Raw genomic sequence first — 14642 nt, 5'->3', positions numbered from 1 at the left:
TTTTGAACAACACCCCCTGCCCCCTCTGTCAGAGAATGGTTTGACCCCGCTCTGGCGCACTCAAGGCTACACTATGTACATGCCCTAAAGCGGGAAATTAAAATCTGTCATTGTTATAAAATCTAAACATGGCGAAGAGGTGACATGACATGAAGAAAAGAAAGAGAGCTGAAGATCATAGAGGTGAACGAGAAAAAATGACGAAGTTTTTAAAAGGGGGACAAGAAGCCAGAGAATAAAGGCTAGCGTTCTCTGTGGACGGTGATGTCGGTAAGTGAACAACAGCCGCTAACACTGAACGGTTTACATTCGCGATCACCATGACCAAGGCCCAATTCGAGTCAGTCACCGGCCGCTTGTAGCCTATTGAGCTGTGGTATGACAAGACATGCTGCTCGCGTTGATCCGAGGAGAGAGAAGGTGATGGGAGATCAGGGATATTTGTTAGTCTGTGGGAAGCAAGTACGCGAGGCTGAACAGACTCAGGTTCGGCGGCTGGATTTATCTTGGGTTTACAACCCATTGTGTATTATAGCAAACGCTAATACCAATCCAACACCGAAACCACACAAATGAACCTGTTAACAATCTAGCCATGCTATTGCCTGGGATAAAAGAAAGGGTTTGACGGATGGATTTCACTGATGTTATAAATGACTTTGCTGTCAAAAAATCTAGGCGTATCACTGTTTGAGGGCTTGATAACCCCAGGGATGAGGAAGGAGCAGGCACAGGATGTTTAGTTATACTGTTTTGTTGCTTAGTAGGCAGGCATAGCACTCTCAGTTGTATTGTATTGTAGCCTGCACGGGATAATAGATGGAAATTGTTTCTTTTTATTGTGTCACATCACATTACAGTCTGTTAACTGTCCATCTCAGATTAAATAATTTGAAAATGTACATTGTCATTGCTTGCAAAGCGTTAAAAGTACTGAAGTACTGCGTATGTTGTCGTGACAAGCTGGTGGCAATGGGGGGGCGGCTATAATGGTCTCTTGTCCGGTTGACAGCCCTGCTGTACTTGTGGACGCCAGGTCCCTATGGTTTGTTTATTTATTTATTTATTTATTTATTTATTATAATCAAAAACAGTCACGTTCCCCATAAACAGCTAACAAAATTGTCATTTTATTGAAAATTAAATAAATGAATAACATTTCACTGAATCGATTGATATATTCACAGACCCAAAAATATATTATTGAAGCAACCCCGGGAGTGAGCGAGTGCCGATGTTTTCCGAAAGAAGCCGAACAAACCCGGAAGTGAGCGAAATCAGGTTCGTGTGTGTGTGTGTAGCGGTGTGCGGCATCCGCTCTGTCTTGGTCTCGTGCGTGCTGTGTGCTGCTTTTAGGTGTTCATCTTCACATTTCAAGTACATTTACTCGTCACGATGTCTACTTTGTGCTATAACAAGGGCTGCGGACAGCGATTCGACCCGGAAAACAACCCAGACGGTGAGTAGCTAAATGGCTAGCGAGGCTACACCTCATCTGGAAATTTCTACGAGCCGACAGGCCAAAAGTGCTACACTCATACAGGCACAATTGAAAGCAGCTTAAATGTCACACTTCAGTTGACTTTATGATTCATTATAGCTGGCTGGCGACACTCGTGAATTATACGTTATTTTACTTTGGAAAACGTTGTTGTTAGCATTTGCTTAGCAACTGGGGGGGGGGGGGGGGGGTGAAAGTTGGAGAAATGTACAATCTATGAACATTTGTACTTACGTACAGTGTAGGCAGCATCTACATTTCATTTCAGTCATTAACCTCAGACAACATTTTGGCCAGACAGAGAAAAAACTTAATTGATTGAAGCACATTGATATGTTTAATGATATGAATGAATGAAATATTTATTGTCATCATCATCGGTTTCATCGGTATCATTGACAGTTACAAAATGTGGGATTGTTTGGCCAAAGAAAGAGAATCATTTATATATATACTTATTATAGTAATATTTTTATTTCATTACCCGCCATTGACATTGCTAGACGTTCAATTCATTTAAACTGAGAGGACTGACTGAATGCTTTTCTTTCAGTCCCATTCGTTCATTCGCCCCTCCGAATCAAAATGGATTGGACGTCTAGCACCGTCAATGGCAGCCAATGAGTTCAATAAATGCCTGGTAATAATTCCCTTTCCTTGAGGAATCAATATGAAGTCTGAGGTGTTGACTCGTAACCCTCTCTCCTAAATAAATGAATTTTAAAAATAAAAAGCGGCTTGGAAAATGAATGAATGAATGAAACTGGGGGTCAGAGGTTGCGCTAGACTTTTTCGTTGTCTGTCATTTTGACTGACAGGGTCATAAAAATCCGGTCATAATCTATTTTTACCAGTCACTTAAATTTTTAAAATGACTATATCTTGATGCATAATATAAAGTAACTAACATTAGTGCAGTCATGGATTACAGTAAGCGGGCCAGTGCTGTGTTTCCATATATATTTTTATTATATTATGTATATACAGGATGTATATAGTTTTTTCCCCCCAAGTGGGACCTTCCATGATCCTAATACATTTAATAATAATCAAATATTATATAATTCCATTATATATATATATATATATATATATATATATATATACAGGGGTGCACATAATTTTTTTGCCCAGGTTCTCAGAGGAGGACCTGGAGATGTGACTTGGTCCTCATTGAGCTTGAGAGCCAACCCGCCTGATGCGATAAATTTATGACAAGCTTTACTTAGAGCCAATTAACTTTAATTAATTATATTAACAATTAATGCTTGATTAACATCAAATGGCACAACAAAATTGCCATTACTTTGAAGTGAAATGTAAAGAAATAAAAAGCACCAATTCAAAATAAAGGGCATTATGCGGCTCCCACATTAACTCCAAGCCTTTTTAAAAGTGGGATGTCCTCCTCATAAGACCTCATTCAACGTGCATGTTTAGCTTTGTAAAATGCGAGCAAAAACACGTTTGCCAGTGCATGTCGTTGTTCATTACCTTTATTCCGCCACTTGTCCATAGGGCGAGTGGGGTCCTGTTTGACATCGATAGTTTGTTTTCAAAGTTTGGATGGCTGAAATTCTTTGACCCTACATAAAATGCGCTGCTCTTATCGGCGACATTGGGATTCTCACGGCACGTTTTGTACCGCATTTCATTTTGTACCGCATTTCCGTGCGAGCATCATTTACTTCTAGCCATGGTACCTCCTGCAGCAACTTTTCAGCTAAAGTCATTTTTTCGGTAGCTCCGGTGACGTCTCTGTCGTCTGTCTGTCTTTTGACGGGGGTGGGGGAACACGGAAGTAATAACTCAGTGTGGCCTGCCTCTTCGACATTTTGAGAAGTTATTTTCTCGTGTCCTCCGCAAATACAGTGGTCAGCCATCGGTACGCAAAAGCGTATGGAAGCCGTTGAGGGCCAGCGCGTTTGTCTACGTCCAGTACGCATGCGCGCATGCAGACCACTTATGTGCACCCCTGTATATATATATATTTTTTTAAATTATTATTATTAAATAAAAATGCACGTTGATAAGATGCACATAAAGGCAACTTCCAATTTTTTAAAAAATCGATTGAAAGTTGTATGGACTTACAATCCGCTAGCCTGTTGTTTCCTGTTGTCTTCCGAAATACACCTGGGTGACGGTGCGTCAAGTGTTCGTTCATAGCCGACGTGCTACCGTGGTATGCGAGCTAAGCTTAGCAAAAAGATTACACACAGTGGTGGCACCCTCCATATTTTCCTTGAAATAATTTCAGGCTCTGGCTAGTCTGGTCCGCTTTTTTGGCTTTATGCCGCTTTCACCGTGTTACCAATTCTGCCCTTTTTAGTAATTGGCGGTGTTTTCAACTGCTCGCCGCAGTGAGGAGTGAACCGGCGATTCACTTGATTTGTTGTCATCCTTCATCCTCCACTGCACCAGTCCCTCTTTTTTCACCTCTTTTATCAACACCATCGTCGTTTTGGGGCTTTTTGAAGAACTTCGGACACTCAGTTGCCTTGACATTTTTTCGAGTAAGGCCAACGACGTCATGCATCAAGAGAGACAATAGCTAATTAATATGCTCACTCGCCACCCTGTGGTCTGGGGTGTGAATTGCAACCTGTCAAAATGACAGATGGACTTCAGCTTTTTCCGTCACCGTTTTAAAAAACCGGTCAACGACGGAAAATATTCGGTTAACGCGACCCCTGCTGTGGGTAAAATCTTTTTCTGCTTTTACCTATTCTCATAACATTATAAAAAAATATATACATATGCGTTTTTTTCTTTAATAAGTAGTAAGTACGATTATTCCAGAAGGCTATCAAGGCCGGTTGATATTTCAAATAATTTCTTTATTAGTTTAGAACTACTTTTAAATGTAAGCATTCATTCACATATATATGTACACTTCCGTTCAAAAGTTTGGAGTCACTTACAAATTTCCTCCTTTTAGAAAGAAAAGCATAGTTTTTTTTAAAAAAGGAAATAACATTAAACTAATCAGAAAAAAACACTCTATACATTATTAATGTGGTAAATGACTATTCTAGCTGGAAATGTCCGGTTTTAATACAATATCTGCGTAGTTTTGTAAAGAGGCCCATTTACAGCAAACATCACTCAAACATCAAACGGTGTCTTCTATTGGTACGTTGTGCTTGCTAGTTGCCTTAGAAGGATAATAAATGATTAGAAAACCTTGTGCAATTATGTTGGCACAGCTCAAAACAGTTTAGGTGGGTAGAGAAGCTATAAAACTGATTTTCCTTTGAGTGAGTTGGGTATCTGGAGCATCACCTTTGTGGGTTTGATTAAACTCTGAAATGGCCAGAAAAAGACAACTTTCACGTGAAACTTGACAATCTGTTCTTAGAAATGAAAACTATCCCAAAAGAGAAATTGCCAAGAAATTGAAGATTTCCTATAATGCTATGTACCACTCCCTTCAGAGAGCAGCACAAACAAGATCTAACCAGAGTACTAAGAGAAGCGGGAGGCCCCGCTCCACAACCGAGCAAGAAGACAAGTTCATAAGAGTCTCTAGTTTGAGAAATAGATGCCTCGGAGGTCCTCATCTAGGAGCTTCATTAAATAATACCCGTAAAACGGGAATGTCAATGTCGACAGTGAAGAGACTACTTCTGGATGCTGGCTTTCAGGGCAGTGTGGCAAAAAAAAAGCTATATCTGAGACAGGCAACGATTAATATGGGCAACAGAACACAGATGTTGGACAGAGGATGATTGGAAAAAAGTGTTATGGACAGACGAATCATAGTTTGAGGTGTTTGGAGTTTGGATCAAAGAGAAGAACATTTGTGAGATGCAGAAAAACTGAAAATATGCTGGAAGAATGCCTGATGTCATCTGTCAACCATGGTGAAGGTAATGTGATGGTCTGGGGTTGCTTTGGTGCTGGTAAAGTGGGAGATTTGTACAAGGTCAACGGGATTTTAAATAAGGAAGGCTATCACTCCATTTTGCAACGCCGTGCCATACCCCGTGGACAACGCTCAATTGGAGTCAGTTTCATCCTACAACATGACAATGACCCAAAGAACACCTCCAAATTATACAAGAACTATTTAGGAAACAAGCAGGCAGCTGGTATTCCATCTGTAATGCAGTGGCCAGCACAGTCAACAGATCTCAAACCCATTGAGCTGTTGTGGGAGCAGCTTGACCGTATGGTACGCAAGGAGTGCCTATCAAACCAATTTAACTTGTGGAAGGTGCTTCTGGATGTGTGGAGTCAAGTTTCTCCAAATTCCTTCAACAAATTAACAGCTAGGATGCCATAGGTCTGCAAGCTGTAATTGTTGCTAAGCGAGCATTCTTTGATTAAAGCAAAATTTGAAGGAGAAAATGATTGTTTCAAATAAAAATCCTTAATTCTTACCTTGTCAATGTCTTGACTATATTTTCTATTCATTTTGTAACTCATTAAAAAAAAAAAAAAAGTGACTTTTGAAGGAAAACAGAAAATTGTCCGGCCGACCACAAACTTTTAAAGGGTACTGTATATGTACTATATATCATATTGTTCATTTTAAACTGAAAACCTGGCTCTCTTAAAAATCATTTTTAGAAGTGGAGTATTATGGATAAATGTTTCAATTTTTTCATATTTATTTGAAATACATCTGCTTTCATGAAGTGAAGATTTTTATTTTCCCTCAATAAAATAGACATATAGCCTCTTAATATGACTGATAATACCCCCTTCAAGTTAGATTTGTTATTGCAATAGAGGAATGCTACTGTATCGCTTGAGTTTTCTTTTTTTGAAGACTGATGATTCTGTTTGGAAAAACAAAACTTATTATTCTTGAAATAACTTTTTCCTCTAGAATCATGTACCTGTCAGAGTATAATGTATTTTTTTTCAGTATGTTTGATCGCTGTACAATAGGATTATAAGAACTGTGATTGTAGTCCATAGATTTGGCATCAGTCAGAGTTAATTTTGTACTAAAGAATCCAATGGGTTGATGGCTTATTGTTGTCGCGATGCCTTTGTTGTAGTTGAAATTCAATAGAGTGTCCGTCTAGTTTTGTGTGATTAAACACGCGCACGTCGTCCGCGTCTTCATCTGAAGAAATTCCGCACAGGTCTCGTGTCTAATTTCCATTTTAATTGCATGCCACTTTTCATCACGGCGAGTTACAATGCAGTGCTATTACCTTAAGGCTTGATGGACGACTGTGTGTGGACTGCTGGAAGGAAATTGTTGCTTTATAAGGTCACCCAGGCAATTTGATACTCTCTTTATGTGACTTTTACTTAAAAGTTGTGAGGAATTTTGTCTCTGCAGCTAGACGCACGTAGCCGCCTGTATTACCACAATAAAGTGTGAATTTTAGAGGTCCTGGTATATTTAAGTTAAATGTCAAGGGGTTAATGTGGGGATAAAGTTGTAAGTTCAGGGCAAGAAAAATGGGAAGGGACTTTATCCTGTAGTATTACTTATTTAGGGGTGAATTCTCACCTCTATTTTCCATTTTCTTTCATAAAATATGTTTTTGTCATGCAATTAATTACCCCTTCTTATTATGGAAAGAAGGAAAAGAATTTCCATCAGTTTGTCACGAGTAGACGTCCAATCCATTTGAACTCTGAGCTTTGGCAGCGAATGAACATTTTATTTGAATGAAACAATGTTTATTCGCTGCTAACCCTTCCAGTTCAAATGGATTTGACGTCTATCGTTATCAGTGGCAGACAGTGAGGTAATGAAAATGGTACACTATTATGACAATAAGTTTAATGAGTAAAAAGCTGCAATTTTATTCTTACAAAAAACTTCTGGCAAAGCCCCCCCCCCCATAAAAATACCTCAATATTTATTTTCTATTGGACTTCTTAAATCTTATAAACTTTTGCTTTTCTCTTATGAGATTACCACTATATCTTGAAACAGTATTCTTGTAAAATGCATTTTTTGACTAAAATCTGAAAATTTGACCTTGTCATTCATAAAATTGTTAATGTTGACGATTTGAAATTTAAAATCGTGAATCTTTTTCCGGCCAAATCACCAAGCACGACCATAAACTTTTATTCCCGTAACGTTGCGACTCACCAACTTGCACAAATATCAATCTTTTTTTTTTTTTGTGCCCACAGGCTGCTGCACGTATCACCCCGGCGTTCCCGTGTTCCACGATGCGCTGAAGGCAAAATCCCTTTGAAAATCTTACTCTGTGTCCCTTCAATATGCTAATGCGCTTCTCCCCCTCCTCTAGGGATGGTCCTGCTGCAAGAGACGGACCACCGACTTCTCCGACTTCCTCAGCATCGCGGTAAGCTTTTGTACCCGCTGGCAATAACCGGCTTTACCGCTGCTTTTTTGTGGTGCTCACAGGGCTGCACGAAAGGTCCCCACAACAAAGAGAAACCCCCCGAGCCGGTGAAGCCGGACGTGACCTCGTCGGCAGAGAATAAAGACGTGGACGAGCAGAAGCCCAAATTTAGCGAGTACATCATCTCCGCGCCGAAACCCCAGGAGGCCATTTGCAGACCCAGGTTGTCCAACACCTTAGCTTGGAATCGATAATCTTCAGGTCCAAGGCACTCACTATTGATTGGTGGAGTCCTAAAAAGAATAGAAAAGCAATGTCTTATTGACACATACTCAGCTGCTTCTTTTTGTGGGGAAAGCTCCGCACATAGAATACTTGTATATTTTTTCTGTCAGCTTTAACGGATGCAACCCATTCCAATTTACAAACGTTCCAAAAATTCATGCGATACAGGCTGTTTTGATTTTTGCCTCCGACATTCACGGATGTGCCAAAAACACGTTCTGTCTTCTTCGTCAGTAGAAATTCAACTCATTCTACTGTATATGCATTAATTTAAAAACAAATGGTATTTTGCAGTGTTGTCTTTGGAAGCCCTTTTATCAAAAAAAAAAAAAAGAATATATATGTGGCGGAAAAGACTCAAGTGACTTGAAGTTCTGCTCTGAGACCTGCAATTTGGCCAAATTTCAAAATAGTCCGATATGCATGCGTGATACATGATTGGAAAGCTTAAAATCTGTATTTTCTGGGGGACGGAACATTTTGAACAGGAGGGCATTTAAAACAGAAAATTAAACGACAAAACCCTATCAGGAGGTGAAAGCATGAAAGAGCAGAATTAAAGACGCCATGACTTTAACGAAATATTATCGCGTACTTACCTTGTTTCGATCCAACTCCAAATAGCAATGTATCACTGATACCCCTTTCCCACTGGCCAAAAAACCCGTGTCAACTCACTAACAATCAGCTTTTGGTGGCAGTGGGAAAGGTGCAGCGACCCGCCTCGACCCGTGTCAATCGACCCGCCAAGCGACCCACGTTAAAATCACCTCGGCTCTGATCGTCATGCAGTGTGAAAGCAAAACCCCAGGTCAACAGTCAACATCCTAATCTACGTGGTGACGCAGGCTCTTACGTGATGCATCATAACAACATGCCAGTCGTCTTCCATTTAACACGCCCCACACCGAGAGGCGTCGGATGGCTCTTTAAGGATACTTTTATTGACCAAAACAAAAACGTGGGGAATGAAGCCACTCAACTCGGCGCTACCCGCGCACTTTTCCAACTCGCCGATCTCGCTCCCTCTCTCTCGCTCGCTCGCCCACTTTCTTCCTCTTTGCTCAATCTGACAACGCCGGTCACATTGAAATAACAGCGGCCCCCTTGAGTGTGCCAGTAACAACCGCTTGTATCATGAGCGCCTGCCATTCTAAACTTTATCTGCATGTCATGTTTTTAACCCGTCATTACCCGTCGACGGTATGTTTTTCCCCTCGACGCATTTACGTCATCGATGACGTTGACAACGTCGACTAGTCGGGACAGCTCTAATATCTAGTAGGGGTGTGCCATCTTAGGCACCCCACAATTCGATCATGATTCAGGGTGCTAAATTTCGATTTTTGATCGATGGTCGCGGTATTGACGATGATCGCGGTTATCACGATAATCACAATTATCGATGCATCGTACAGTACTGATTAATAAAGTAGCCAAACAAATTTATGTCCATTATTTAACATATCCTTATGATTCAACAGGAAAGATGGAAACATGCCCATACAAAAAAAAGCTACCCTTAAGCTGCTTTTTTATTTATTTTTTTACAAGGGAGTACTTATTTCTCTCAACAATACAATAAAATTCACACTGGTGGAATGAATTCCACATTTTCTGGACACAAAGTGTCTTTTGAAGTAAGACTTCTTTTAACCAATATACTTTGTTTTCACAGTGTTACAGGTGGAAATCACAACTGCTCTTGACACCGCCACACCACACTCATTACAGCGTGCGCACTTTCTTCTCTCCATCTCTCTCCGCAACAACAGATTTCTTTACTCTTTTGCAAGTTTGTAGTGCTACCGCTGTACTTAATCATGGTTTTACACGTTCTGCATATGAAATACATGTTAGCGAATTAGCTAATTAGTTTAGCGCTCAGCGCTAACTATTAACATCTCAAAAACAAGAACAATAAAGGCTAAACAGTACAAGAGGGCTCGTGTACTAACCTCTTATTGACGCACACAGGTTTTAGCAACACACTCAGGACATTTTTCAATTGAAATGCCTTAAAACTACTGCTGGACAGTAGGAAAGACAAGGAGCAACGAACTGTCTCTCTTACCCTCTCGCTCTAAAAAATAACTTGCGCACAAAAGCGCGACCGCCGCCTGTCTCATACACAAATTTATTTTCCAGTCTTTTAAAAGAGGAGTAAATCTGTCTCCCAGTAACTGGGAGCATCCATCATAACGTTGTGCATGCGTCCGTTAATGGTGTCCGGGCGGCAGACGTATCTTGAATTTCTTCGGCAATGAGCAGCTGTCATAAAGTTATGAGTGAAAATCGTCGTTTCTGAACCTTTATGAATCGCAATCGAATTGTCACGTGTCAAATCACGATGCATGTAATAATCTATTTTTTGGAACTCCTCTAATATCTAGCCAAGACAAGAAAAGTAAGCATGCGTGTGGGGTGGGGGAGTGCACCTCGTCACATGAGTGACACAACCAAACACTGCTACAATGCGTGCTAACTACACATACGATAAGAAAATGTCACACATTGTGAACCTATGACAGAAACTATGGCGAATGTTCATCTCGTTCTAGTCAGACGAAAACTAGCATCCATCTTGTTATGTTATGTAGTCTGACACGTTTTTAGTTCATCGTCAGGAAAAAAATTGTTCGTTGACGAAATATTTTTGTTTCGTTATTGTTGACGAAAACTCTGGTATTTAGTTTTCAATGTGGCAACTTTTTTTGAGCAGTTACTCTCTTTTGTCGAGGAAAAAAAAATGTTATGTTATAATGAGCGTCCTTTTGTGATCAGTCCCGACGAGCCTATGGTGAGGTTGCAGCACAAAGTGTCGTCTTCTCTCAAGCAAGCTCTGGAGAAGCTCAAGCTGAACGACAACTCACGTGCACTCCAACAAGGTGAGAGCACAACTTTATTTTTTGGGGGGAACCACTTGATCCACCAAGAGCAGGAAATAAACTACAGACTGGAACTTTGAAAGAATTCTCTCCGGAATTTGAGCTCCATTTGTGTCAGAGGAGTGCAGTCAAAGTTAATGGGTCATAACTGTCACTCAATATGAATTTTATTTCTATGTCCATCGCAGAGGACGACAGCGGCGAGGTCAAGATCGGAACGTCCTGCAAAAATGGAGGATGCACAAAAGTAGGTGCAACAATCCAATCCATTTGAACTGATAGATGTCCAATCACGTGACCCTTAAAAACCTAATTAAAACTCTTTCACGGGTTATGCGTTTCATTAAAAAGCATTAAAAGCCATTTAGTGGATTTTATGAAAATTCAGGCCTTAGAAAACATTAAATATTCTAGGCAATAAAAACTATATAAACCTGACGGTAAAGAAACTTTGTTTTACATCCGATAATATCGGCCGTTAAAATAAGTTTAAAACGTTAGCAGATAATATTGACATCTGTTTTTCATTATCGGTTTTGGGCCAATCTGAATGTTGCCTTCAAAGTGAATGTGGAAGCCTTTGTTCAAGTGGTGGTCACAGCCTAGCACAGCAGTTATGCTTATTAACCATTAGGTGTCTCTGAACTAAGATGCATAGGATTTGTTGTGTGAGCATACCATTTGCATTCATGGTGCAAAAATTAAATGATCAATAAAAGCTTGAAAAATAATGAATTCTAAACTCATTACGTACTTTATTCACTGTATTGAAGCTGTGTGCCTTTGTAGTTATTTTGAGCCAGAGGCATTGTGTGAGCCATATGTGATATGGCAGTGCCTTATTGGCACTTTGCACTTCATCCAAAAAACATGTTATTTTGATTTCAACAATAAATATAGTTGTGCAATATAGGCACTATTTTCCAATAACTTCAGTTGAAGTTGTTCCCTTATTTTTCACAGAATGTTTTTGGGAAAAAGATGAAGTTGTTACATTTATCATTATGAAAGTATCCAGTGGGGTATTACAATACAATCAGCCATATGTTAAGCCCACGACTGCATATATCGATATCTGTATCAGATTTTTGGCGTTGGACAATATCTGGTTGATGGTTAAAAAGCCATTATAGGACAACTTTACTTACAATTTGTGTGAGTGAAACGATTTGCAGTTGGCATGGGCGTTAAATTCGTTTAACAAGGCATTAAAAGTGGCATTAAAAATATTTAAAGCAACACTAACTTTTCAGTTTTGGTCAATTTTAGCGATGCCAGTGGACAAAAGTGGGAGTGTTTTGCCTTAAAGAAGAAGTTTCCCGTGAGGACCAGCGCACGCCCACACAGTGTCGTAAAATCATCAATTGATCTCCCGGTAGCCTGCAGATGAATCAAAACGTTTCTGTTCCAAGTGGCTGTGTGAAAGATGAATAGTAATACGGTAATGAATCCAGTTGTAGCTAAACAATAGCATATGACGGTTAGCAACGGTGTGGCTAATCCCCCGACCCCACCTGTACTCGTGAGCGTTGACAAGTTTGGTTGAGGGGGGGGGCTTGTCACGCCAGCGAGTGAAGCCAGGCCAATGTTTATTCTTGAGTATCCTGGTGGCCTCCCCTTTTTTTTCCTCGTCGGACAAAACTTTTTGTCTCTCTTTTTGCTCTGCCACCTTTGCAGAAGTCGTGTGAAAGCATTCCCATCGACATCCGTCTTTATAATGATTGGGGAAAGGCGGAAGTGACATGCCGTAAAGCAGTCCACCCTCCTCAAAGTTAGATCCGGTGAAAGCAATACAGTCCCCCCCCCCCCCCCAAGATATAAAAGAGGTGTCATTCAACTAGTTGTCAGTCGACATCACAAATGTAATGAAAATATTTTATAAATGTTGAAATGTTACCTAGAGTTGCTTTAAATGAGATTTGCTGATACCTGTAGAAACCCTCCTTAAATGAGTTTATCACAAGTAGACATCTAATCAGCCATTTGAAGTGGGAGAGCTGACAGCGACTGAATGGATATTTGCTGCTAACCCTCCCACTTCAAATGGATTCGATGTCTAGTCGTGATAAACGAATTCATTATAAAATAAAAAACATGACAAGTGCAGTACATTGATGCAACAATTTGGCTTTTGTATGAAAATATACTCCTTTATCGATAGTGCGCCCTACAGTCCGCAAAATACCAAAAATAATGTTGTTGTTTTTTTCTAATCTATTAGAGCTACGACGGCCCCGCCACAGACTCTGACACGTGCTTCTTCCACTCGGGATTTCCCATCTTCCACGAAGGGTTGGTGGTGTTGCACTTTAAACATATGTCACTCACTGCGACGGTAGGAAAATATACAGTATATTTCTTTTACGTCCAGGATGAAGTACTGGAGCTGCTGCAAGAAGAAAACCTCCGACTTTAACTCCTTCCTCTCCCAAGTAGGCTGCACCAAGGGCCAGCACCTGTGGAAGAAAAAGGATGAGGTAGGTTGTGAGAAAGAAAGCTCTGCTACCATCTAGTGGTAGGTTTGAAATCGTTGAGGCTTACTCAAAGCGTCTCTTGCTGATTCAGGGTAAGAAGGTGGTGCCGTGTCGGTTCGACTGGCATCAGACGGGCTCGCAGGTGATCATTTCCATCTACGCCAAGAACGCCGTGCCCGAACTCAGCTACGTGGACGCCAACAGCACCACACTGAACATTCACGTGGTGTTCGAAGGCGAAAAGAGCTTTGAGCAGAAGATCAGCCTGTGGGGAGTAAGTCTCAAAGTTGAGGAAAAAAAGCACCCCAGACATCACAGTTGACACTTTTTGTTGTCGTCTTTCAAGGTGATCGACGTGAGCCAGAGCGCCGTCAACATGATGGCAGCCAAGATCGAGGTGGCCATGAGAAAGTCGGAAGCCATGTCGTGGGCTCGCCTGGATCTGCCGGCGCCTGTGGCAGCGCCCGTGGGGGACCATGAAAAGAAATGCCAGGACGACAATAGCAGTAGCGACGAGGAGGAGAATGAATGATCAGGAGGAAGACAACTTTTCTGCAGGAATTATTCTCCAGTTTGGGAACTTGAATAGCCACAAAATGCTTGGCATGATGTCACAATGCTGGATGATCTCAGAAATTTTTGACTTTCAGCCCATCTTTTTATTCAACTTCTCATCCCAGTCCATATTTCTGCACTGAATAATGATCGGTGATGTTTGAACTCGCACTGTTGAGAAGTAAAAATCGTTTTCTGCATGTCCTTCAGGTGGCAGTAAAGCCAAGAAAATTAGGTTCATAATGACTTACTGCATTGTAATAACACAGGGAAAGGAAGAAATAAGAATACTGAAACAAAATGTTTCCTTAATATTATAAGCAATTCTACCTTTTTTATGTAACGTTTTCTTTTCTATCCATGTCCAATTCATTGAAACTGGGAGAGCCTTGCAGTGGCTGATTGTTTCGTTGCCACTGATAGCAATAGGCGTCCAATCTATTTCTCTGTCAGCCCTACCACTCAAAATACATCGGACGTCCATTGCCGCCAATGGCAGCCAATGACAAAGTACTGTAATATAAGATCATTTTGAAGTGCGATATCATTTACACACAGATGACGTGTATTTGCGTGTTAAGAGAAATTGTTGAACAATATTTTTTACCAAAAATAAACATTTCAACAAAGATGGCAAATTCTTTATTGC

At 40.5% G+C, this 14642-nt stretch overlaps 1 protein-coding gene across 1 annotated transcript; it reads left to right on the top strand.

Moving 5' to 3' along the window:
• Window positions 1-1254: 1254 nt before the first annotated feature.
• chordc1b (cysteine and histidine-rich domain (CHORD) containing 1b) lies at window positions 1255-14599 on the top strand. Its single transcript, XM_057821929.1, has 10 exons — window positions 1255-1459; window positions 7616-7665; window positions 7735-7791; window positions 7854-8014; window positions 10861-10964; window positions 11153-11211; window positions 13186-13256; window positions 13336-13441; window positions 13530-13712; window positions 13785-14599. The coding sequence occupies exons 1-10, from the start codon at window positions 1396-1398 to the stop codon at window positions 13968-13970; spliced, it is 1041 nt and encodes a 346-aa protein (XP_057677912.1). The 5' UTR covers window positions 1255-1395; the 3' UTR covers window positions 13971-14599.
• The last annotated feature ends 43 nt before the right edge of the window (window positions 14600-14642 follow it).

Source organism: Corythoichthys intestinalis, chromosome 18, assembly GCF_030265065.1.
Source record: "Corythoichthys intestinalis isolate RoL2023-P3 chromosome 18, ASM3026506v1, whole genome shotgun sequence".
Classification (NCBI taxonomy): domain Eukaryota; kingdom Metazoa; phylum Chordata; class Actinopteri; order Syngnathiformes; family Syngnathidae; genus Corythoichthys; species Corythoichthys intestinalis.
The sequence above is the reverse complement of the archived record's forward strand: the minus strand, read 5'-3'. Positions and strand labels throughout refer to the sequence as shown.

What these genes read in the sequence shown, in the direction of transcription:
- chordc1b (XM_057821929.1), top strand. Translation starts at nt 1,396, where the DNA reads ATGTCTACTTTGTGCTATAACAAGGGCTGCGGACAGCGATTCGACCCG. An exon ending in TTTCCCATCTTCCACGAAGG is followed by an intron (nt 13,257 to 13,335) that starts GTTGGTGGTGTT and finishes TTTTACGTCCAG; the next exon opens with GATGAAGTACTGGAGCTGCT. An exon ending in TGTGGAAGAAAAAGGATGAG is followed by an intron (nt 13,442 to 13,529) that starts GTAGGTTGTGAG and finishes TTGCTGATTCAG; the next exon opens with GGTAAGAAGGTGGTGCCGTG.